Genomic DNA, 24,597 nt, shown 5'->3' on the forward strand with positions numbered 1-24,597 from the left:
CCTGGTTTCCGCAGTGTACAAAGTAAAAAAAATGTTGCAGAAACTAAGGCATTTCTATACAGGTTGGGTTACCAAAGCTGGCTGGCTAGACATCTCAGTATGTTTTCTACATTCACTGCACATCTTAAGTCGTTTCTCCTCAAAGAACACCATGAGGAGATTGTTTGCACCAACGTCTTTTCCAGGAAGCGTGCAAGCACTCAACCGAGATGCTTTTAAAGTCTTCTAGAATCACCTACACAAACCAGCACATTGGACTGGTATTACCATTCATCAAGAGCTAGTCAGAGTAATCAGCAGATTACTGAAGGCAGCAGAAATGCCTGAATATTCTGAGGAGGGGAACACTAAGACACTTATTAACATTGATGATTTATGAGTATAAAAGACTTTCAGCATGATTTGTCTTTGTATCCACAAACGTGGTGTTCAGCAAGAAAGAAGAAAAAGAGAACCAAAGACTACAGACACTCAAGAACACAGTAGCACTAGTTGTTCCAGTTGAACGTATTTACATTAAAGTGACTGCAGGTCAACTCATACTGTGAATCTGTGTCCTGTTGCCTAGAGAAAAGCACAGCCTACCTGCTGTGCTTCAGAATATTCCAGATGTGACCTCTGGGTCCCTACCCATTCACACTGTTTTACGTGTTGACTGTATGGAAAAGCCTGACTCCACAAGAATGTCCTGAGCCACTGGCAAGCTAAGAACCTAAGGGCCTGATGAAGTCACCACAAAGTAGCACTGCTCTTTCACAAAGTTACACTAATGTCCCCCTCTGCCACCCACCCAGGCAGGCAGTCCATACTCATGTCTTCTGCAGGGCCCCCTTACCCTCCCCAGCCCTCCCTCCCCAAATCATCAGGTTTCCTTTGCACACACTTTGGCATAACCCTCATCCATCTGCCTAAGAACCTATCCACAAACAATAGTCCATAAACTGACCTCACAACCACAGACAAGACTTTCTGTGCAGACTCCGTTAGTGAAAGCGAACAGATGACCCTAATAGAACGCAATGCTGGATTTTCCACCCGGGGGATTGAGAACTTTGTTGTGAGAGCGTGGCCTTGGCCCTAATCTGGGCTCATGATTGTCTATCTTGGGTTCCGGCTCCTTGCATCGCTCCTCTTTGCCCAGATCTTTTTTCTCACCACCATCTTCCAGCTGTGGTTTGTTGTTTTCTGCAGCTGAACAATAAGAAAAAAGGATTAGACCAACTAGCAGACTGTAGTGAACAAAATTTTTTTGCACACATCATCTTGACTAGGCTGCATTTTTTCCCCATGCCTCCCATCCACAGTACACTAAGGATGTAGTTTATACCTATTCATTCTTTCCTGAAAGAAACAGGTACTGAAGAAGAATTTCACTTTTGTAACAACTCCTTTCTTGCTTCAGCAATCTTTCTAAGGCAGACACGTAGGCCTAGCAACGTACCTTTGGAATTACTTTGGCAGTGTCAGACAATTAAGAGATCTACCGATCAACCCTTTCATACTGCTTGAAAGCAGTGCTCCCACCATTCTTTAACAGTAATTAGCAGAGTAATAACACATTTTGTCAGTCAGCTACTTGTTACTTGCAACTAGAGAAGGCCAAGACTACACACCTGAAGGAAGCAATCTGACAGATACATATGGAATCTCTGTATATATAGAAAAACATTCTACCTACAGTATCAAGCAAAGTAGATATGCAAGCTATATACACATTATCAAGGCTTGTGCATGGGGTGCTCTCCTCAATAAGAGAACAATTTCCATGAAGTTACGTGATTCAGTTTCTGACTAAGAGAAGGAAAACCTCTGTTATATAATGCTGAACTTCAGCTTTAGTCTTCTGTTTTTAAGAGGAAAGCATAAGAAACTGTTCCTCAGATCATGTCTTCTCAAAAACAGCAGAGTTTCTGTTGCTGACCTTCTGGCTTCTTCGGTGTTTCATCTTCTTTCAAGACAATGTGATCCTGCAATGAAACCAAAAAACTGTCTCAGTATATCACCATCCTCAAACAGTAACTCTGTCACAAGATCTTTTAGAAGTTTTTCCTTTGTTTCTTATCAAAGTTCATACATTTATTACGGTAAAAGCCAACAGCTACAGACACTCTTTTGCACTCCTCAGCCCTTCATCCCCTTTCACCACTTCATAATCCCAAAAGAGCTTCTAGAGTTTAGTTCTACTAGTGGACTCCTACATTACATTCAGGTGCACATCCCAGACAATTCATTGAAACAGATGAACACACTATGCTAATTCGTTAGATACTTAAAGCTTTGCCTGTGATAAGCAGTTCAGTCCAAAGGCACGGAATTACCATTCTTGACAAGTACATAATACCATCCAAGAGAAGTTAAGACAACTTAGAGCAGCTAGCACACAAGCAGCCCTTCAGCACCCAAACTGACATTTGGCAATTACTGTTGTAGGTGAGTAGCAAGAGTGACCCAAACAGCGAGGTAATTCACAAAGCTTTTTAAATCACTTTCCCAATAATGTTAATTGTCAGAAATACAAAACAGTAATTCAGAAAAGCTTCCATGTTTTCCCCACCCACAAAATTTAACTTACTGTAATTGTTGCAAATATGCTACCCCCTTTCCATCCCTGTATCTCCCACAACTTCAATGCTCTAGTTAAATTCAGAGGAGTTTCCAGAGTTCTGTCCTCCCTTTAGTCAGGAAATCACAGGAATTAAAATTTTACATTAAAATAGAAAAAAAAGACTAGCCCCATAAAGGGGTACAGAGGAACAAAACAAAGCCCTCTGCTACTCCAACAGTGCTACTCCCAACAAAACCTAGCTTCCACAGCCTTCCCTCCCCTCCCTTTTCTTATGACTCAACCCCTCCAAATAAACTTGGGAGCATGCATAAAGATCTAGGCAAAAGCCCACTACCCGCACCTTCAAATTTAGGAGGGAAAACTGAAAAAAAAACACTTAGATTTGTGCAATCTTTCCTTCTTAAGGTTCCAAAAAATTTGAGACTACTACTATTTCTTCAGCATAAAGAGTGTCAGCTGCATTTCATAGGATGCTAGGTTTCCCTGGTACCTCGCATGTGAAAAACACTGCTAACATGGCAATTATTACTCTAACAGTAGCTACTTAGCATAAGGCAACAGTTGTAAATCCAAATACAGGGCTTTTGAACACACAAATCAACTCAATGTAACTGGGAACGTTCCCTCCTTTTTTTCCAAAGCCAGATTTGGTCACAACTTTCCAACTTGTACATATCCCAGCTTGAAGACCAACAAATGATACCCGATACAGTAAAATACACTTGTCTGGCACCACAAAATCCATCACATGCTAGACCTGAAACTCAAAGTTGATTATCAGTGTTGATCACTGAAGCTTAATCATCTCCTGCTGAAGTTCTTTCATGTTGAACGTCAATGCATATATTTAAGAGAGGTGAAGACAACAGCAAGGTCACAGGACAATTTTGACTGTAGTTCACTGGTGTACACTGGCTTTCCAGAGTGGGTGTCACTATCACCTCTGCCAAACTGCAGAATACAGGGAAATCTTCTACCCATTTTAAAATACCTCTTGGCTCTGTGCCCAGCACTCCATCTGTACCTCACTTATAAGATGACCAAAGGATTCAAAAGCACTTAAAAAAAAAAAATACACATCTGCAGTGTAATTAAAAGTTTTACCAGAAACTACAGGGCATAATGAGAGTTAATATACCAAAGTTGATAAACTATGAAGAGATTTCAGGAATAACTGCCTATTTTGAGATTACCCCATTCACAATTTAGGTTTGTCATTTAAAAAAAATGCAGACATTGCTGTGTTGGTAACAAGACTAGAAGATGACTCACTGAGCTTCTCGACTCAGTGAAAAATGTACAAATACCTTAGGCTTGTTTGGGTGTGCTCGCACAACATTGGTAGATACTGGAGACCCAAAGATATCACTTGTCTTCCCACCAGGTGGATTCATACGCGGACGAGGCTGAGCAGTACCAGAATCCTCAAAAATACCACTTTCTTTTCCCCCTGAAAGGCAATTGTTACATTTTTTCCAGATGACTTAGACTTACCACATTATATCAAAAAAATTGCAAGAATTCAGAGACTTCTAGACCTCTGCTATCTAGAGATATCTTGCCTGAAGATAATGGTTGAAATCCCTTGTTACAAGAACTCAGAGAGTCTCAGATTCACAGCTGTACTCATTGCAGCTAACTGATGATAGAATTCTAGAACAGAAGCAGCATCATCATTTCCTAGGCCCCAATTTTACTAAATGTATTCATTTTGTAAAGACACATAATATAAAAAGATAAATATTGTTGTACAATAGTAACGCGAAACCACTTCTGCTTTGCAATTCAGAGCCCAAACATGCTGCAAGAAGAGACTGCACTTACCTGGAGGGTTTGTTCTTTTGGGAAAATTCTGTGGTTCTTCTGATGCTCCAAAGATATTGGATGCCATCCGATGTGGCCTGCTGGAAGAAGAAACTTCTTCTGTACTCCCAAAGAGATTACTAGACCCTCCTCCAGGAGGCTTCAGTACCCTACATCACAGAACAAGAGAAGCAAGAGATGGAAGTGTGTTCAAAACGTACAGCGTTCCACATATTTAATGCCCCCTTCGCATTTCCCCTTCTATGTTATGATTGACTATGCTGATTTGAACTTACTTCAGGTAGATCTGTTAAGTCTGTGAAGCATCTACTTTTGAGAAGATGCCCTAATAAAGTATTCTCAAAATATTACCAGCCTCCTAGTCAGCCAACTTGATTGTTATCTGCTATTATTTGGAATGGTCACAACAGTGCTACCAGAAGGAAGGTCAATGCTATCTGTGGTCTTCCAGACAACACAAAAATACTTATGTCTCTGGTATTTTAAAAATAACCACTGCAGTGTCAGTCTACGTTAAATTACATATATTGATTTTGCATCTGACATAAGTCAAACATATCAACTTTTAAATAAAACGAGGTATTTCCTAGCTACTAAATATTTGCTAGTTTCAGCCATCTGTTATCATACCAGATGCTGGAGAGTTTAGAATGGAAATCAAAGTGTGAGAAGCTGAATTTTCAGTTGCCAAGATGCACCACCATTAAGATTAGAGCTCCGTACCACAGGTATATCAAACAGATCCTATTAAAAAACGGAGATTACAACAGAATTAGACCAACTTCTTGAAAACCTACTAAAAGTCATGCTTGCCATCAAGTAATAAGTCTCCAGTCAATACCTATGCCTTGTTAATAGACTTAAGTCCTTTCCTAAAAAGGAAAGGAACCATTACCGGAGAGTAGTGTAAATAGAATTAATTGGAGAACTCACAGAAGAAGCATGACAAAGCAATGAACGTGTAGGTATCAAAAACAACCTTCACAGTCATGGCTTCCTGGTCAGTTACCCAAAATCTTAGCAGCTGAGCAATACAGTAGCTGAATTACACCTCTTCTAACCTGAAAACCTGATCTGGAACCTAAGCTCACCTTTCCTCTAATACAATGGGAACAATTATAAGTTATAATTGTAACTAAGTCTTGATTATACAATTAGCAAGCTTAATAAAACATGAAAATAAATCCAAAACTAAGTGTTAGTCTTATGTTGTCCTCCTATTTTTGTCACACACAGCATACATCCTAAAAAACCCTACTCCTGCAACGAGCAAGCTGGAGGAATTGTTTGAGGTGCTCAGGAGGCCCTTTCAAGTCAGCACAAGCAGCATCCCTTTCTCTTAGCATCACCCAGAAAAAATGTTGGAACCCCACAGACATTAAGTGGATTTCCCTCCTCGATTTCTAAAGCTTCCAATTACTAGCGTCCTTCCAATTATTCCAGAACAAAATAAACATTCAAGCAACAGCAACACCGAGTCCATAGAACTCTAAATAATGCCAAGCCATTCACAGGAACTGCCAAAAATAACCTAGAAGTATAGCAACAAACTCTTCCCACTTCTGGTTTCACAGATGTGACAGGATTTTGCACTCCCTCACTTTAGCCAAAAACCAGGAGAAAAAGTTGTTTTGTTTCTGCACAGACTCGAGGGCAGCGTTGGCCTCCTCATACTTCCAAGTTCCACTTGCTTCTAGATCCGAGTGAGACAGTCAGGTCCCACAGGAACACGTCCAGGTGGGTTTTGAATGTCTCCCAAAAAGGAGACCTCACAACCCCCTGGGCCTGCTCCAGCGCTCTGTCACCCTCACCGAGAAGTTTCTTCCCATATTTAAGCGGAACCTCCCACGTTCCAGCTTGCACCCATTGCCCTTTATCCTATCATTAGACGCCACCAAGACGAGCCTGGCTCCGTCCTCCTGACACTTGCCCTTTACATATTTATAAACATTAATGAGGTCTCCCCTCGGTCTCCTCTTCTCCAAGTTGAACAGACCCAGGGAGGTGCAACCCAGGGAGGTGCTCCACTCCCTTAATCATCCTCGTGGCTCGGTGCTGGACTCTCTCAAGCAGACAAATTCAGCATACACTTTATAGTCATTTTAGCTTATATTTCCATACCAGTTTATAATGCAATACTTTTTGTGCCTCATAGCTAGAGAATTTGGATCTTTTCTCTTTCAGGGGTAGGGGAGCAGAGAGGAAGCTGTGGTGTTTTTTTTTTTTTTCTCTTTTAAACAGTAATAATAAAACTTATTCTGTGCAATTTAAATCTGCCCCTTCTCGCCCAGACCAGAACTCTGTCAATTCATCTCAAACAGCTAAATTAGGAACCTACCCTGTAAGTTTAGAAGCCTCTACAAATTGCTTTGTTCTCTCCTGGCAGGCTTGAAGAATTTTAATTAGGTTTTGTGGTCTTTTTTGCTACACTCAAACACCCCTGAATTTGAATTTTCTTCCCTAATTAAACCTCTCAGCCAACCTCTGGAAGGGGTGCCAAGACTCAACCATTACTGCAAGACACTGACTAAATAAATATTTTTATATAAAAGATAGATCTATAATTATATACAACTGAAAGCAGAACAATGAATTCCTGCCTTTCGGAGAGCTCTAGTGAAGGCAGAAGAGGACAGTTGCTTTGTGCATCAGAGACCCTCGCAGGGCTAACCAGCAGAAGGGCAATCAGAAAGCAGGCACCGAGGTTTGGAACACCAACAGAGCCCCAAAAGTTGCAGGCCAGCTTCTGCTTTTAGATCAGTACAAATTCCCTGCTGATTAAATACCTCCCTCATCTTATACGCAAGCAGCAAGCTTTGTTCAGTCAATCCTCCTACTGAGCTGAAAGCCCTGCAGTATTCTGCAATAGCACTGATGGGGAGGATGTGTGTTATATTGTTGTATTTCCGAAGTGGCTACCAGTTAAGACAACATTTAATGTTTTCAGCTCCACAGAGTAGCTGTGAAACTGCTCGTACACTCAATAAATTGAGGGTACAGGAAAGCAAGGCATTTGTATAGCCTACATCAGCAGGATGGTGAGAGCAATCTGCCCTGCTTTGTCCTCAAAGCAACAACAATTAAACGTGCGATTTGGTTTTATTTTGGAACAGCAAAACTTTTAAAGAACACAAAACTTCATCACGAAGGTTTAACAGCAATCAGACCATGCAGTCAGTTTCTCGCAGCAAACAGCAGCGGGCCGGCAGCGCTCGCTACATCACCGTGCACTGCCCTGGATGGCCGAAGACCACCACCTCTCCGTCTGAGGACCGAGCAGAGCGTGCTTTGGGAAGAAAACACCCTATAAAGCCCTGCCACGGCTTAACAGCAGAACAAAGCCGAACCCAAAGCCCCCCCCCCGGCTGCCGGACGCTTCCTTCCCCGGGCCGGCTTTAACCGCCCCGGCCCCGCCAGGGGAAGGCGATTTTTAAGCCGCTTCCGCGGGTCGGTGCCGGACCCGGTGAGAGCGCCCCGGGCCCGCCCAGCTCCCTCCTCGCGGCCGGGGACGGAGCCGGGCCCCGCCGCAGCCCGGCCGCCCCCCGTGAGGCGAGGCCCGGCGGGGCCCCCCCGCCCTCAGCGCGGCGCCTCAGGCCGCCCCCAGCCCCGAACAAAGACCCGCCGGGGACCCCCCCTCCGCCGCCCGGCCCCTGCCGGCTCCCCCCTCTCCGCCGCCCCACCTGGAGCTGGGCTTGGCAGCGTCGGCCTCCGGGCCCTGGAACATGGCAGCAGCCGGGCTCGCAGCGCTGCGCCGCGCCTCACCGGGGAGCAGGTAGAGCCGGCCGCCCCGCCCCCGCCCCCTCCCCGCCCTGCCATTGGTTGATGCGGCTGCCCATCACGCGGATCCGCCTATCGGACGCGGCTCGCCCCCTCGGGGTCCCGCCTGTCCGGTCAGCCTCGCGGCGGGAGGGAAGATTGAAAAGGACCCGCGCCGGCGCTCGTCCTGGTTTTGCTCCCATTGGAGGCGCTGCACGTCCGTCAAGGGGAAGCGGCAGAGGGATTGGCTGGGAGGAAGGAAGGGCGGGCAGAGCGGAGGGAGGAGGCTTAAAAGGGCGGAGGGCGGCCCTGGGCGCGGCTGCTGCGCGTGGCGGTGCCGCCGGGTCCCCGTGCCCGGGGCGCGTGAGGGGGGAGCTGCTGGGGGGGGGTCAGGTCCTTCCCACCGGGAATCGGGGAATGTCCCGAGCTGGAAGGGACCCACAGGGACCGAGTCCAGCTCCCGGACCCACACAGCTCTGCCCAAAATTCAGACCGTGGGACTGAGAGCACAGTCCCAACGGTGCCGTGACTGCGTCCCTGGGGAGCCTGTTCCAGTGTGCACCCACCCGCTCAGTGAAGAGCCTCTTCCTGATGTCCAGCCTAAACCTCCCCTGCCTCAGCGTGACACCATTCCCTTGGTCCTATCACTGGTGATTAAGGAGAACAGATCAGTGCCTGGCGCTCCACTCCCCCTCATGAGGAAGGTGCAGGTCACCATGAGGTCCCCCCTCAGCCTCCTCCAGGCTGAACGTGCCCAGTGCCCTCAGTTGCTCCTCATCCATCTTCCTCTCTAGGCCCTTCACCATCTTCGTCGCCCTCCTCTGGACACTCTCCAACAGTTTTACATCCTTTTTGTGCTGTGGTGCCCAGAACTGCACACAGCGCTCAAGGTGAGGCTGCACCAGCACAGAGCAGAGCAGGACAATCCCTCCCCTCGACCGATCAGCAATTCCGTGCTTAATCAATGCATAATTACCTAAAGCTGCCCTTGGATGGTGCAGACCAAATGCTGAAACACACACAAAACAGAATCAGATCAGTTAGTAACACAATTCAGGATAACTCAGGTTGAAAGGAACCGCAGGAGGTCTCCAATCCAACCATCTTCTCCAAGCAGGCTGAGGGAGCTCTGCCATCAGGCCGTTTCCTCAGGGCTGCATTCACTTGTCTTGAAGAGCTCTGCAGACAGACACTGCACACACCTCTCTGGGCAGGCTGTTCCCCTGCCTGCCTGGCCTCAGGGTGGAAACTTCTTGCTGTAGAGATTATACAAACACAATGGCATAAAGTTTTTATTGCAGCTAAGCTCCTGCTTATCCTCAGTCATGACGATGTGCTGGGGCGTGTCTGTGTGGATAGGGGGAAATCAGGACGATATGCAGATCCTTTTGCTTTTTTTTCCGCTTGTTATTGGTAACCACTGTCAAACATAGGAGATTCAGGACAGAGAGCCCCCTGCTTTGACTCATGATGTTCACAGTTAGGGGATGCTATGGGGAACGGAAGCTGGAAGGCATAAAAAAGAACTACACAACCCAAAAATCAAAACATTCTCTCACCCTGGTGAAAATCATGACAATTTGGGGATGGGAGATGATGGAAATTATGGCAGTGAGTTCACTGGAACCAGAATTTCACCTTGAAAAACTCAGCATTATAGACACACTTTTATCCCCAGGATTCTAATGGGGTCATTACTACGTACGTGGAAGTTAAATGGAAGATTTGATAGGATATGAACTGCAAATAACACACTGGACATGAGTTAGACCAAGTATTAGTATGTATTTATGCACAAGAATAAAAACAGCTTTACAAGTTGAATTGGAAATTTAAACAGAGGAAGTTTAACAGCTTTTGTATATTATATTAAATAACCAAAACACCTTTTTCCAAAATTGGTAAAGAATAAATAATATAATTTACAATATGGTACAAAAAATAATCAGTAAGGACAGGCATTCTGCTTTATACATACACTATATAGGTATATTTATAATCTATAAAACAAATTCACATCTCAAACAAGCCAGAAACCTTAGATGATATGGCTTAACTATTATTAAAAGAAACAGCATTAAATTTTGCTGCCAGAACCATAAGCTCTAAAGCAGTTATCATGTTTCAATAATTAATGATAACTTATTGCCGTAGTGCTTGCCAAGGTTTCACTTAGTTAACATTTACAAATTGCTGTCAAATTAAGAGATTCAAAGGTTTGAAAAGTTTTTTTCTTTCTTAAAAAAAAAAAAACAAACAAAAACAACAACAACAAAAAAGTGCAGTACTTTTCTCATAAATTCATCCAAAGTCTGAGTGTAAAGAACAAAATGCAACTTAATTTCCACTCTGGGACCTGTGGAGTCAGTAAATTAGATGTTTTTATAAGTGTAGATTTCATCCAAGCTATTTAATTCAATTTAGAAACATAAAGAAGGGTGTCAAGGAAAGGCTTAGCAATGCCATATTAAAAACAATCATCATTCCTATGCTTAATAGATTTAGTGATAAAGGATAAAATGAATTGTGTGGCTAATCAGGATGCAACCCCCAGAAGAAAACCCACTATTAATGTGCACACAGGTAAATCTAATTCTTAGGATGTAGTACTGCTTTTCACCCAGACTATTATGACAACAAATACTGAATTTTCTGCCACTCACCTTGCTGAACTACTCCGAACTTCCTTATTGTACATACAGCTGCTAAACCAACATGGGGCAAGCCATTCAGAAGTTTACAAATAAAACCAGTAGAAACTAAAGCCTTAGAGCAAATAATACTAGAACTGGAGGTTCTTAGTGTCCATTTGTCCTCTCCAACTGCCTTACAGCATCTCAGGCAGCTATTAAGCTACCAAAGTTACACTTAACTTTAAAAAAAAAAAAAAAAACCTGCCCAAATTTCAGTGTAGCTTGCTTGAATGTTTGCTTAGGATAAGCTGACATTGTTACAAACATGAATCCTCTTACTTCTGCTGGGGAAGCTGAAAAAATTAAACTTGAAACAAATTTTGGGTTTTCCCAATATACGTGTGTGGGTGTATACGCATGCACAAACAGATGTACGTACACACATCCACACACCAATTTTTCCCTTAGCAGTCCTAGGCACAAATTAACAATAGGTATGTAAAGCACATCCACAGAGAATCCAGTACTGGTGGAGTTAGATGTGTGTTTAAGTGAGTTTTCATGTAGTAAGGGTAACAAATTCTGCATCAATTCAAAGTTATCACAACGATCTAAGTTATTTTCAAGTTTTTCCCTGATAAAACCTCCTTGTCCTGAAAATGCAGTTTGCAGAACATTACACTTCTGGAATCAGAAACCAAATATGGAAGGCAGGACTGTTTCGGAGCTTCAAGTCTCAAAAGACAGGACCACACTAAGAGAATTTGGTGCAAGAAAAGATGTCAAACTGTTTCATAATCAAAACTTTTAAGAGGCTGACGCTAAACACGTTTCTAATCACAGCGTTGATGCTGAACTGACTTCTGTCATTTCCACTTTATTACTTGGTGGTCCCAAGTCTACTTGCAATGGTTCAGCATATTAAAATTTTTTGATCTCGTGGCATCAGTAAGAACAGCCACCATGCTGACATTCATTCTGCATTATTATTATTCCCCTCTGGCCACTGAATGGGCTGAGAAGGGGCAACCTGACAGCTCCCTGTATCAGATGGCAGAAACTCTTCACATACCTTGATGAAATGCTCTGCCATACGGTGCAGCAACACCGGAACTTACTGTAGGCAATCTAAAAGTCAAAATTAGTGTGGCATCCACTTAACAGCTGTCATGGGTAGAAATATTTGTCAAGCTACCTAAATATATCAGAGACCATCAAGCTAGTCTTTCAGTATTTTAAAGTTTAAGAATGGTTCAGATTTTTTGTTTATAATACAGTACTTCATACTAGAATACATCACATCCTCCTGCATGTCCTGTAATCCATAGCCACAGCTACATGAGGAGTCCTCTACTTCTGTCCTGCAAGTCTGAAGGATTCGGAGGTACAGCATATAGGATAACCAGCATTACTTATGTAAGAAGCCAAAACTGATAGGAGACACTCTGGGAAAGACTGAATCAAAACATGTAAAACTGAGAACTTTTAGGGTGAGTGACTCTCGAGATTAATGGACATCCTCTCCACACCAAGGGTGAATGCTCAGAATCACATACTCCTCAGCATTCATTCTTCTGACATCATTCAACTTTTTATGTTCCAGGTTAACATGATTTCCTGATAACTGCATCACCAAACAACACTCTGTAAGGATAACGAAAGAGAAATAATGACCAAAGGACTTAACATCCCATGTGACATGGACAGAATAGAAAGTTAGCCCACAGGTACAAAACTCTGTTTTTCGAGTCATGACTGTCTTCTTGCTAGTACTAAAGGCTCGACTCCCAGTTGGGAACAGCTGTTCATACTAATGCTGTTTTACATAGGTCTGTGGTTCCTGTATCAGAGAATGTAGCAACCTTTTACGTGGGGTCCTGGAATGTCATACAAATCTCAGTACTTCTTGATTGACATTAGTGAAGTTGCTCTGGGCCACACAAAAGGTGCATCAGAAAACTTGTGACATTTTCTTTAAATGACAAAGAGCGTAAGGCAAACCATGTAGCAGTAAAACAAAATCTTCCTAAGCAGGGTAAAGTGACTGGGAAAACAGCAAATCCAATCAGTGCATCATGAGCAAGGTTACGAGCAGAAACTCCCAGTCAAATGCCTTGTAAAAGCATCTAAAGGCAGGCAGAATTCCATCCACCAAGTATAGTGCAAGTTGGGAAAATGAACCCCTGATAATAGAGATGGAGTTTTATTATTTATTAATAATATAAAGTTGAGGTTTATACAGGGCTATGCCCTTGGAGGATAAGTTCAGAGCAACTTAAAATAGCCAAGGGACATCCTCTCAATGGAGAAGCAGACAAGTGCTTAAAAAAAGGGGCACAGTAAAGGTATTCGTTCTCAGGACTGGTAGGAAAGGAAATAGGAAAAGTCTCCTGAGTTATAAAGGCAGAACTGAAGGAAAACCAGCTGTAATTTTAGATTCCTTTCAAACAACTGGAATCAGATCTGTGTCTTTCAGATACTAAAACACTACCATTAAATGCATAGGGATTTAGCAGAGGGGGATCCAGATCCATTAGTGCCTGGGAGTGACTATAGTGAAAAACGATGCCCTGAGGTACTACAGAGTACCTGGAATTCATAGAACAAGGAAGAAACAAGGACGGACCAAGGGGTCAAACGAGGACTTGACACCCCTCCTCTTCATGACACAAGACAGATAGACAGATTTCAACAACTTTATCATTAAAATATTATTTGTATCTATAGTTCACAATATTTTTTTCCTATTTCCTCTCCTGGGAAAATTCTCAGGTATTGTGTTTTGTTTTGTTTTTTTTGAGAAAGATGGCAATATATACAGGTTTCCAGCACAGCCAAGACTACTAATGATAAAGCTTTCATAGTGATTCCAATAAGTTGTTTTGCAGTTTCTCCTGACTTGAAAAGCAACCGTTCTTCAGGGAAAGCAGGAGAGCACTCTCCCGCTCATGGAATGAACTGTGCAATGTGGTGAAGAATCTCAAACGTGGAAAATACGAGTGCAGCAGAAGGATGATTGTGACATTTGATGGGGTTTAAAAAGAGAGGACACTCCCTAGGGATCCACACAATCTGGGAGTAGGGTGAAGCAGAGCTCTCCTACAAAACAAAAAAGCAGGTGTATGCCCCTGCTGGAACGGTCAAACAAACCATAGCCAAAGAAACAGAATGGTCTATAGAAATGAAGCATCACAGAGTTGCAGCGTCTTTGAAGAGAGTGCAACAAACTTCAGTTTGACTGATTTCATAAAAAGAGTGCCAACTAGGACATGTCAAGATGCAAAACAGTTTCCATACCTACCCGCACCCTTCATCCTCCACAACTTCAATGTGGATTCCAAATCATGGCATTTCGAGTACTATGCAAAAACAACTCATGTAGGGGAGCTTCTGGCAATACCTGCTTGAGCTTCTTGCCTAGGCCGTTCCAAAGTACAAGTTCAGGACTGTCCTGTAAGCTTGCCATCTTACATCACTGATGCAGGGGACGCACCATTCCTATAATAATACTCCATGTTTTGTTGTTCCCGGTATATTGCACATTCCAGGACCTGCAAGTACTTCTTCAGACCTTGAAGACAACGCTTCTCTTTTAGAAAGAAGTGCACAAGACAGGGACAACTGAGCCTCAGCTGCTTCTCTGCAATCGGCCCTTGCCATGAACCAGCACTGCAAGCTCCAAATTAAGCTAAACAGTCTACACCAGCCTGCTGGTATCAACCACTCACTGTGAGAGATCCCCAATGGGGGGCCCACCACCTCCTCCATCAAACAGAATTTCCCTGCGGGTTGGCTCAGGTATCGACAGTTCCTGGGCAAGGTCATTAAAACGAGATATGTAATCTATGCTGTTCTCATTCATCATGCAAGCCAGCTGGGAATCCACCACCTAGAAGAGAGATGACAGAAAAGAAGAGCTACACGTCAGTGGAAATTTCATAGAGGTGTTTGAGTTGTAAGGGGGGTTTTGTGATCATCTTGTCCAACCCTCCGGCTCATCAAGGTCAACAAGAATAGGTTGCCTTGTTGTCCAGTTGGTTTCTGAGCATCTCCACAGATGGAGACTCCACAACCTCTCTGGGCAACCTGTTCCAGTGTTTAATCACCCACACAATAAAAAAATTCCTAGAATAGAATAGAATAAATAGAATTTCATGTGTTTCAATTTTTGCCTGCCACCTCTCGTCCTTCATTCCCAGCCTCCTCATATGAAGGGAGCACTTTATCTCACTTGATCTGAGTAAGAGAATAGCTCTTACCTGTGGCTAAATGGAAGCCTCTCAAAAAAATACATAAATAAATAAATAAATAAAACAATCTGAATGGACCTTACCTTAACATCCTTAATTCAGCATTAAAAGTACACTAGTTGTTATGCAAAAACTTTATAGACATTGCATTCTATGCAATACCTGCATTTGTAAATAAAGCTTGACTCTGCAGGACATTTAATAAAATGCCTTTCAAATTTCTCCCATCATTAAAGCTATTTTAAAAGGATACTCTAAATACACCTAACACAAACCCACATCTGCCACAACAACAAAACACTACAGCTGCTCTGGTGTGCTTAAAATTGCAGCTGAACCCATTTTTCCCTGAAGGCAGTTTGTTAGATCAGGGGCTGCAGGGTCACTTCAAGCCCACACAGACAGATCATCACACATGCCCTGCATGAACACACACACAAACGTGTGCATGCCACTCAACAGCTTCTCGCAAGATAGCAGAATGTCTGAATTTATACCAAGAAAACAGACCAGCTTCCTCGGGCTTTATCTCCACTAGTCTCGAAAAGTTCTTAAGATGGAGACTGCACAACCAGACTGGGCAACCTATTTCACCACCCGTTTCCCCTCAAGGTGAAGAGGTTTTCCTTTCCAGGCTCTGTAGTCAGAACCTCTCGGTTCAGCTTTTGCCTGTTCCTGCTACTGGTTCCTTTGTTACAGTGAAGGCCCTGACTACATTTTCTTGATGACTTCCCACAAGTACAGGAAGAAAGCTATTGAGTCCCCCACACCTGAAGCCTTCTCCAGGTTGCAGCAGCCTAGTACCATCAGCCGCTCCTCACAGACAGAGGCTTCAGCCCGCTCATGATCCTGATGGCCCTCCGCTTATCTTGATCCAGTTTATCTACGTCTTTTCCCGTATCAGGGGCTCAAAACTGGTTCACAATATTCTAGATATGGTCTCACAGCAATTCTGTAGAGTCAGATGATCGTTTTTCTTCAGTCTACTAGCTATACTTAGGCTAAGACAGCCCAAAACATTGCTGTGTTTGCTGCCACAGCACATCTTGGCTCACATTCAGCTTGCTGAACAAAGTAGAACACACAACATAGAAAGATAAAAACTCTGTCAAAACAAAAATATGGCCAACAAGGCAAATACAACCTCCGCCAGCAAAAAGAGCCTGGGTCAAAGGTGCTCACGACAGTTTCATGCACCAGCCCTGGTGTAGTACACCCTCAGATCATTTTGCATCTTTCAGTTAAGACTGTAACTTTGTTAAGCTACAGTGCAGATGTCAAAATATCTTTGCCGTAAGTATCTTGGGAAGGTATGATGGGTAATATGCAGTAACACTGCACTAAAAAAGGAAACAAAACCATCCAAATGTAATTCGATGACATACCTCTGCTACATCTGCCAGAGATCGTGATACAAAAGAGTCCCGGGAGTTTCCATCCAGAAGGCTAGGTCCCAGTAAGGAGGTGCCACTGGCAGTCCCAACAGGAGTTGGCAACATTTTTCGTCCCTTTTCAGGGGAGATGAAACTTGCTATAAAGAACAGGCACATCAGTAAGTCACTGTACTGAAAGTTTGCAAATGGGAGGACAAATAGAAGAACAAGGACACTGCAAATGAAGGATGACTACCCATTTCTTCTATCTCCTAAAATTTACATGTTGCCAGTATGAACACCATCAGCAGCTTGCTAAGAGTACAGACTCATTACACTTGCCTCATTAAGTGCTAGCTCAAAAACCAACCAAAGAAACAAACAAAACTAAACAAAACAACAACCCAAAAAATAAACTCAATGATCTCATCTCTGAGATTAGGCTCACCAAACACAGCAAATTTCCAAGAGCAGAGCCAAGGGCATCTTTTCATTTTGGCAGAACAGCCAAAATATCTCAACTTAGATGATGAGTCAGGCTCCAGGCAGAGTACGAAGTACCACCAAAGCATTATTTACTGCAAGGTAAGGGCTCTTGCTTTAGTTTAGCAACAGGATCTTTTCAGGAACAGATTTATGAAGAGAAAGAAAATGCACTCAAAGGCAATGCCATACTAACAAGTAGTAAAGCAAAAATTCCAAAAATGTCCTACTAACTTGACTATTTTCTAAAGGAATCAGTTCTAATTGTGCTTCTTTTTCATTTCCCTATGTACCAGCACTTACAAAACAAGCTGCTGAGAGACGAGTCTGTGGAGTCATTGGGGTACCACTGGGGATCATGGCTGGGAGAGGCAATCCAGTTCTGTTGAGGACTACTGGATGGGGACGGAAGACTTTTGGAGCTGTCACTACCATTCAGCTTTGCAGGAGAGAGAGAAACACCTTCACCTGTAAGCCAACATCAGGAATCACTGGTTCAGTCAATGAGGTTAAGTTACAGAACACTGCATCAATTTATGTTCAAAAAAAACAACCAAAAAAAACCAAATACATTAGAAAAGACAGGCCAGCCACAGTCATATTTCCAACAGATATATTTAAAAAAAAAATCAAAAAACTGCTTCCCCAAATTTTCTGCTAACATGCACGATGACAAGGATTTTTTTATTATTTATTTATTATTATTTTTTTAAGTTAACAGGAAGACTTCAGCTAAGCTCAGACTTACTGTATTGCCCAGAGCTGATAGCTATTTCAATGATAGAATCACTGATTTGAGTGGCAGGTTCTCCTTGAGAAAGCACATCTTCAGGTGGTCCAGGCAGAGAGATATCCAAGAGAGCAGAAACATTGGGAGGAGAGAGCCGGGTACTGGAAGCCTCTGATGAGGGTAGTGGAGGAGTGGAAAGGCCATTTTGGAGGGGAGTCTTGGACAATTCTGATAGAGAAAGAACTGATGTGCCCTGGTACAAGAAACAGAGATAATTGCTCATGAATTTATGAAGAACTTGGATATGTCTGAAAAACAGCACCTTAACTCCTAAGCATTGGATTAATATCAGACTTTTAAAAAGACTAATAACCCAACAGAATATATATATTTTTTTCCACGGATCCAAAAATACTTCGAAGTATTCTTCTCAGTTACAGAAGAGCAATTGATCCCATATTTTGGATATCCACTTCTAAGAGTAATTCATATTCTTCTTATAAAAAATGTCTAAGTATGAACTGATACTCTTCAGCCCATATCCTGCCAAATCATCTGAAAAAAGTACGGGTCCGTAACACCTCAGAGGAATTTAATACAGTCTACGTAACAGAAATAAGCATCCATACATAATAATAAAATGAATATGATTTTGAGGAATCTACATGATAGTTCTTAAGAATTATAATATCTGCCTTTGTATAGGCAAACAACCTGTAGCTTAGAGTATACATATTTTAAAAGACTAACTCATTTCTCCTTATAGCCAGACTTGCCAAAAATCAATGGGCTTTTGTAAGGAGTCTAGATTCTACTACCCCTTAACAGAACTGTTTGTGATTTTTTTTCTGATGTAGTAAAAAGTGAGTAATGTTTTGAAAATGTGATTGCCATTACTAGTTAGATGCCCTTGTTCCCCAGTAATCGTATACCATTATTGCTGTTTTGTGGAAAGTGACAGAAGTCCTGCACATGGGAAGGAACACTTCCATGCACCAACATATTCCAGGGTCCCACCAGCTGGAAAGCAGCTTTGCAGAAAAGGACATGGGTGTCCTGGTAGATGTCAAGCTGAACATGAGTCAGACATGTGCCCAAGTCAGAGCTTGTCAGATTTACTTTGCTTTTTTAGAGAATGCCCCCCAAAAAAATTTAAACAACTTTCCTGACATTCTTTTTTTAAATTTACTCCAATGGTAGACTTCCATTCCTACAAAACAATAATGATGGTATACAACTACTGCGAAACAAAGGCATCTAACTAGTAATAGCAGTGGTGTTTTAAAACATTACCTATTTGATACAGCTTTCTTTCAACACATACTCTACCTGGAAACCATCAGCAACTGCCTCCTGCTCATGCCGTGTTGGTAAGCTTATAAACGGAACGCGACACCCAGGGCCTGAGCTCTAGAAACAACAACAGGAATCACGTGAGTGAAACTTTTATAGGAGATGGTGAAAATATAGTTGGGGAGATAAGAGACAGGTGCATATCACCATTTATGCATGCTCTTTCTATATACCCCACCTTTCAAAACAGTCCATTAACTGCCTGAGAAAATGACAGAGGCAATCGTGTATCAGGATCTCAGTAAACGAGGCTAGCAATGGGAAGTCAGTTTCCATTCCAAATGCAACCCCAAAAGTTCATGTTTTGCCCCCCAGATTCCCTTCTGAGTCACTGTCCCTTGATATACCACTGTTTCTTTTTAAGCCCAGATTTCTGAATGACCAACTTCAACAGTCTAACAGTTGAAAGGTATTCTATGGGATAGAAATCTGCTCAGCGCAGTGATGATTTGATCCCTTAAACTCCTAAATACATGTGTTAAACAGCAAGCCCCAGGCGAAGGCTCACTGGAGAATCATTACTAATACAGCTTTCCACACAACGGAAAAGCAAGACATTTAGCTCCTTCAAAAGGCGTGCTCAGGGGACTGACCTCCACTGTGGTGATGGAGCCTCCGTTCTGATGCGCTGCTGTTGACTCCTGCCCTGTTACTACCGTGGTCACTCTGTCTGGCGACAACGGAGATACACCGGGCAAACCATCTGCATCCAGGACAGGCACGGGGCTACCAGGGATTATACCAGCACTTTTAGCTGCCAAGTCAATAGCACCTTTTGTGAAACAAACAAGCAAAAAACACATTACAGGTCTTTTACTCGCACAATTACTTTGTTGTGACTCTTCTAAAAAATATTTTTTAAGATATTGGCCAGCAAGTCAAAACTTAATACACGCAAGAAGCAAACATGGTTATCATACGATCAGCTATATCAATTGTTCTTCCTCATGAAGTGCAACTTTTCTTTTAGCTGAACATTTGTAATTCTTCTGCCCTGCTCCAATCAGCTACATCAAAACAGTTTAGAGAAACATCCCAGTTCTCCTCCTTCCCACTATTTGTAACATTTTTTTTTTGTCATGAAAATATTTAAGTTGTTAGTTATGAAATTCCTAGAAATGTCCTATGGTTTAACAGAGAAACTTTAAAAACAACATAGTCTTATTTTTATTTTTTTTTTTTATCTTGCCTTTATCAGCAGTTTAGCCTCAATATATAAACTTACGTTGTTGCTGGGTCAACATCACGCAGAACTTTTAAAGTCTCAAGATTTTAAACTTTTTAAAAGTTTAAAAGTGTGTTTTTTTTCCCCCTCAAGTTTTTAAACTTTTTTAAAACTCAAGATACCTGAATCATAGAATGGTTTGGGTTGGAAGGGACCTCAAAGATCATCTAGTTCCAATCCTTCACCTCCATCTAGTTCCCTGCCCTGGCAGGAACACCTGCCATTAGGCCAGGTTGCTCAAAGCCCCATCCAACCTGCCCTTAAACACTTCCATGGATGGGGCACCACAGCTTCTCTAGGCAGGTGTCTTCTCATCACACAGAATTGTCTAAGCCTGCTGTAAGCCACCAAGGCAGTGACTGCTTTCACCTCACCAATCATTCTAATTGTGGGACCCCTTTTTTGTTGCAAGACTGTATTTGCTTGGGGTGCTCTGGCATTTTACTTTCTTGTAGAATTCATAATCCCATGTTAGTAGATAGAGTGTTTATAACTTTATTTGAAAAGGGATCTTGACATGTTTGAAAGTGGCCTTACAGAACAAAAGCAGAAGAAAACAAACAACAAAATCACAGAAGTCCTCAGCTTCAGTTACAAATTCTAAATCCTTTCTTAGCAAGCAGCTCAGACACAGCAAAGGAACCCAGTTTGGACTGTCCCACGACTGACTTCATCCTTTCTCCAGCCACAAAGCCAGCAAGTAAGATATCATTAACACGACCATTTTCTTTAACTTTAAAAGGCACTAACAATTTTTACACAGGAAAAAGAAATGAACAACACAACATCACACATACCATGAAAGACTAACTCTCATTCTTTTTAAGGAATGACTTACTAGACAGGTGGTTGGTAGCCTGTGTTGGAAGAACTTTGGGCACAATAGGACGAGAAACAGCAGCTTTTGTCAGTGAGGACTGGATCGGCCGAAATGAACCTCTCCCTGTGGTGAAGAATGAAATACCTCTCAAACAAATGAGATCTACCATCTTTAAAGCAGAGCACAACACAGTTTAGTGGAAGCAAAATAAATACATTTCAAGCAGCACTGAACTTCCATGAACGCAAATAGTGGGGACAATTAAACAAGACTTAAATAGTAATGCAAGCTAACCAGTGCCTTATCACAAAAATGCAACAGCAAACTGTTAGTTGAAGCTGCTTTCCTCATTTTAAATGAGGGTAACTTTTAAGCTCTAGTGTTGATTTTGAGAGGTTCAAGCTGAGATGAGACAATATTTTGAGGCGTTGTTATCTTGAGACATCAAGAGTAGTGTAACAGCAGGAAAGGACAAATGGGCAATGTATTGCTTATACTGTATGAAATTTAAACAGTATCCCAGGTACTAGGAAAGGTTTATTACAAAATCTAAACAAATTATTACATCCTGTAGAAAAAAAAATCTTATCTTAGTAATTTATTCCAAATTGTCTCCTTGTACAGACCTCCTCACTCTTCCCCATTTTCAATGACGGGAAATGGAAGAAAAATAATTCTATTGTAACCATGACTTGCTTAACAATGATCCACGACAACAATTCTGTCATCTTGTAGAAGCGACTCAACCAATTGATAAATGACTTTGTGGTTTTGAAAGGATATTTGCCTCTTATTATATAACTTATAAGTTATTCCTTTATGCAGTATAAAGAGACACTTTCAAATCCACCTCATGGCAGCATAAAAGTAACAGAAGATATGTGGAACTCACCTGTAATAGACGAGTTGGATAGGATAGAAAAGGAACAGACATGTTGGGATGGATTTCCAGATGGCCTGGGGAGCAGAGTTCTCTATGTGACAGAAAAAACAGTAAATCAAAATATATTCAAGCAGAGAACAGAGGATAAAGCTGATCTTCTAAGGCACAGAAGTTCATGATACCTTCCAGAATAAGGAGCAGAGTATTTATATGGTGTGACTGTGCAATCTTGAAAAAGAAGCTACAGATAGGAATCATGTTTCCTCTGTAAACTACCATAAAAGAAAATTTCCACACGGATAATTCTCAGACAAATGTGAATTAAAACTAAATTCCTTTCTGATTATTCCTTGCAGTAATTTTCTCTCAGTTATAATCTCTCAAGAAGTTACAGAAGTGATCTTAAGGACTAGACTATGTACAAACTGATCTTCTGATCAGAGTTAAACAAGAATGAATTAAATAGGCAGTTGTATGTATTCATGAAGTTTAAAAACAAATGGAATTGCACAGACCAGGGTATTTCACTACCAGAAATAACCTCTAGGTAATTTCTAGGTCTCCTACTCTTATACAAAGCAGAAGAGACCAAAGTGCATATTGACGCTTGGTAACTTCCTCTTCTCCAAACAAGTTTCCATTATTTTCCATCTTTCTAAACTATTTCTTGTTCTCCACCTGCCACAAGTCCCTAGAACAGGTCTGTGGTTTCACAGTGCCAAGAATCTTTCTGCTAGGATTATAAAAGTAGTCTAAGTGAGTTTAATGCTTGCCAAACTCTTAAGATCCATGACAGCACGCTAATTCTCCCATACATCTCTTTGAAAATTACATTTTTCCCCCTGTAAATCAGTGTTCTTTCAAGATTTTGTTTTATTTCACTACAGTATTTATACCCATCCCAGTTTCACAGTCATTACCAAGTAGAAAGGTGGAAAAAACATCTACAGGGAGATGTTGTTGCAGTAGCACTGACAGCTCTAACAATGACAGATCAGGATACCACAAGAACATGCAGCTTGTGCCAGCAGGCCCAAACAGCAGTACCTGCTTTCAGATAAGGCTCTTTTTTATTCTTTCCCAAACTACCACACACACTAGACTACTACTGTTGACATTCCTCATACAGAGTATATATTATGGCTCGTTATGACATAGACATCTATTTCAGTTTAGCTCAAATCATTTTAACCTTGCTGTTATCTGCTCATGAACAAAACAGGCATTTTGCACTTCCAAATTATTCTGACCTGTACTACTAACGGCTTCCGCAAGTGCCTGTTCCGTAACTTCCTTGGCTTTGGCAAGAAGAAGTCTGACTGCATCTGGAGAAGAACAGGAAATCAATTAGGAAGTATCCTAAGCAGACAGATGCAGCATAAATTATATCCTCAAACCTCTTTTCAATAAAACTGTAACTATTAATTAATATACTGATTTGTTTCAAAGCGTGTAATATTTTTCTTGAAACTACCTTTAAGTTAAACATATCTCACTGGATTTTGATATTTTACACTACCATATGTATCATTTAACTGAAAGCTCCTCAAACACAGTCCAGTAAAAGAAAAGCCTCATGGAATATGGAAACCCCATTTCCTTAACCCAAAAGTTAACACTTCAGATTCATATCCCAGAACTTCTGCTAGAGTAGTAACATTTTCCACTAGGAACATATTTTTTTTGTTTTATGGGGACAAAACTTTTTCCCCCAAAAAAGCCATTTCACTACTTAACTACTGTAGCTTGATATGAAGCTGTTACTGAGACTGTATGTATAAAAATAACTTTTTCAATCAAATAGAGCAATGTGGTTGTATTAAAAATCAGTTGCACAAGAAGAAGGGTATCAGCTTACTGGAGCAAACTAGAGAGTGAAGCAGTTTCACCAGGTTGTGTGATGGCGTTCAGGTCTGAAGAAGTGATGACACTTCAAAGCATAATCATGTAATCAAAATCTAAGCTCAGCTGATACAGTTATGCTTAAACATCACCAGAAGCACTGCTTCATGAGGAAACATTTTCTGATGAAACGAAAAACCTCTAATCCTACTGCAAGCCAGCTCAGGCACAGTATGCTACTTTCTTCATTTACTGATCTCACTTACACTGATTGTGTCTAAGTGCTGCCGGAAGGTCAGCTCTGCTTCTTTACTAGGCAAGAAGAGTTTCCCGTGGCGGCTGTTGGGTGGCAGAGTTGTAGGAACTGCAAAGAGTCCACCATCAGCATCAGTGTTTCCAGAACTTGAAGGACCAGCCACCAAGAGAGGTCTAGGGAGGTTTCTCAAACCTGGAAGATTTCATCAGCAATTTAAATTAAGTGGAAACAAGAAGAAAGCAGCTATTTACTAACTGAAGGATCAGATGGAGAGCTAAGACATGGGTATTCTGGTTTTGCCACCATTTGCGACCTCAAACAAATCACAAAACTCTCAACACTTCAGTTTTCCCACCTGTAAGCAGTCAATATTTACGGGCTTCACAAGGACGGCGCAAACATTCACTTGCTTTGAAATCTTTGGGTGAAGGGGCTTAAATGCAACTTTACACTACTACAGGAAAGAGAATCTAAGCACACAATTTTGAACCCCCATACCAGCTTTGTTAACCAGCTTATCTGTTCAGTTTGTAGAAACACTTGAAGGTCCTTCTGCTCTGCAAACTATGTATCTACCTGATCCACTCCTTTTGTAGGGTGAGA

The 24,597-nt window shown here is 41.8% G+C and overlaps 2 protein-coding genes across 3 annotated transcripts in view; both read right to left on the reverse strand.

Annotated features, from left to right (window-relative positions):
- Positions 1-859: 859 nt before the first annotated feature.
- On the reverse strand, positions 860-8,182 carry JPT2 (Jupiter microtubule associated homolog 2). The gene is made up of 5 exons (XM_084295840.1): positions 8,071-8,182; positions 4,391-4,539; positions 3,874-4,016; positions 1,922-1,967; positions 860-1,191 (listed from the first exon to the last, which is right to left on the reverse strand). Exons 1-5 carry the CDS (start codon positions 8,112-8,114, stop codon positions 1,007-1,009), a joined length of 567 nt encoding a protein of 188 aa, XP_084151966.1. The 5' UTR covers positions 8,115-8,182; the 3' UTR covers positions 860-1,006.
- A 1,789-nt stretch (positions 8,183-9,971) lies between these two features.
- The window catches only part of CRAMP1 (cramped chromatin regulator homolog 1), a 43,232-nt gene continuing 28,606 nt past the window's right edge, over positions 9,972-24,597 (reverse strand). Inside the window, exons 12-22 of one of the 2 annotated variants that reach the window (XR_014618881.1) lie at positions 24,005-24,186; positions 23,147-23,221; positions 21,906-21,987; positions 21,032-21,136; positions 19,562-19,740; positions 18,945-19,025; positions 17,634-17,868; positions 17,189-17,353; positions 16,415-16,560; positions 14,081-14,668; positions 9,972-12,423 (exon numbers count right to left, since the gene is read on the reverse strand). Coding sequence is in view for 1 of the 2 variants with exons in the window: in XM_084295965.1 (XP_084152091.1) it covers positions 14,504-14,668; positions 16,415-16,560; positions 17,189-17,353; positions 17,634-17,868; positions 18,945-19,025; positions 19,562-19,740; positions 21,032-21,136; positions 21,906-21,987; positions 23,147-23,221; positions 24,005-24,186 (1,415 nt within the window). In the remaining variant the exon portion in view is untranslated. Of the gene's footprint in view, positions 14,669-16,414; positions 16,561-17,188; positions 17,354-17,633; positions 17,869-18,944; positions 19,026-19,561; positions 19,741-21,031; positions 21,137-21,905; positions 21,988-23,146; positions 23,222-24,004; positions 24,187-24,597 lie in introns of both variants that reach the window. The other variant, XM_084295965.1, reaches the window with a different exon arrangement.

Source organism: Netta rufina (genome assembly GCF_964035555.1).
Source record: "Netta rufina genome assembly, chromosome: 15".
In the NCBI taxonomy this organism is placed as follows: domain Eukaryota; kingdom Metazoa; phylum Chordata; class Aves; order Anseriformes; family Anatidae; genus Netta; species Netta rufina.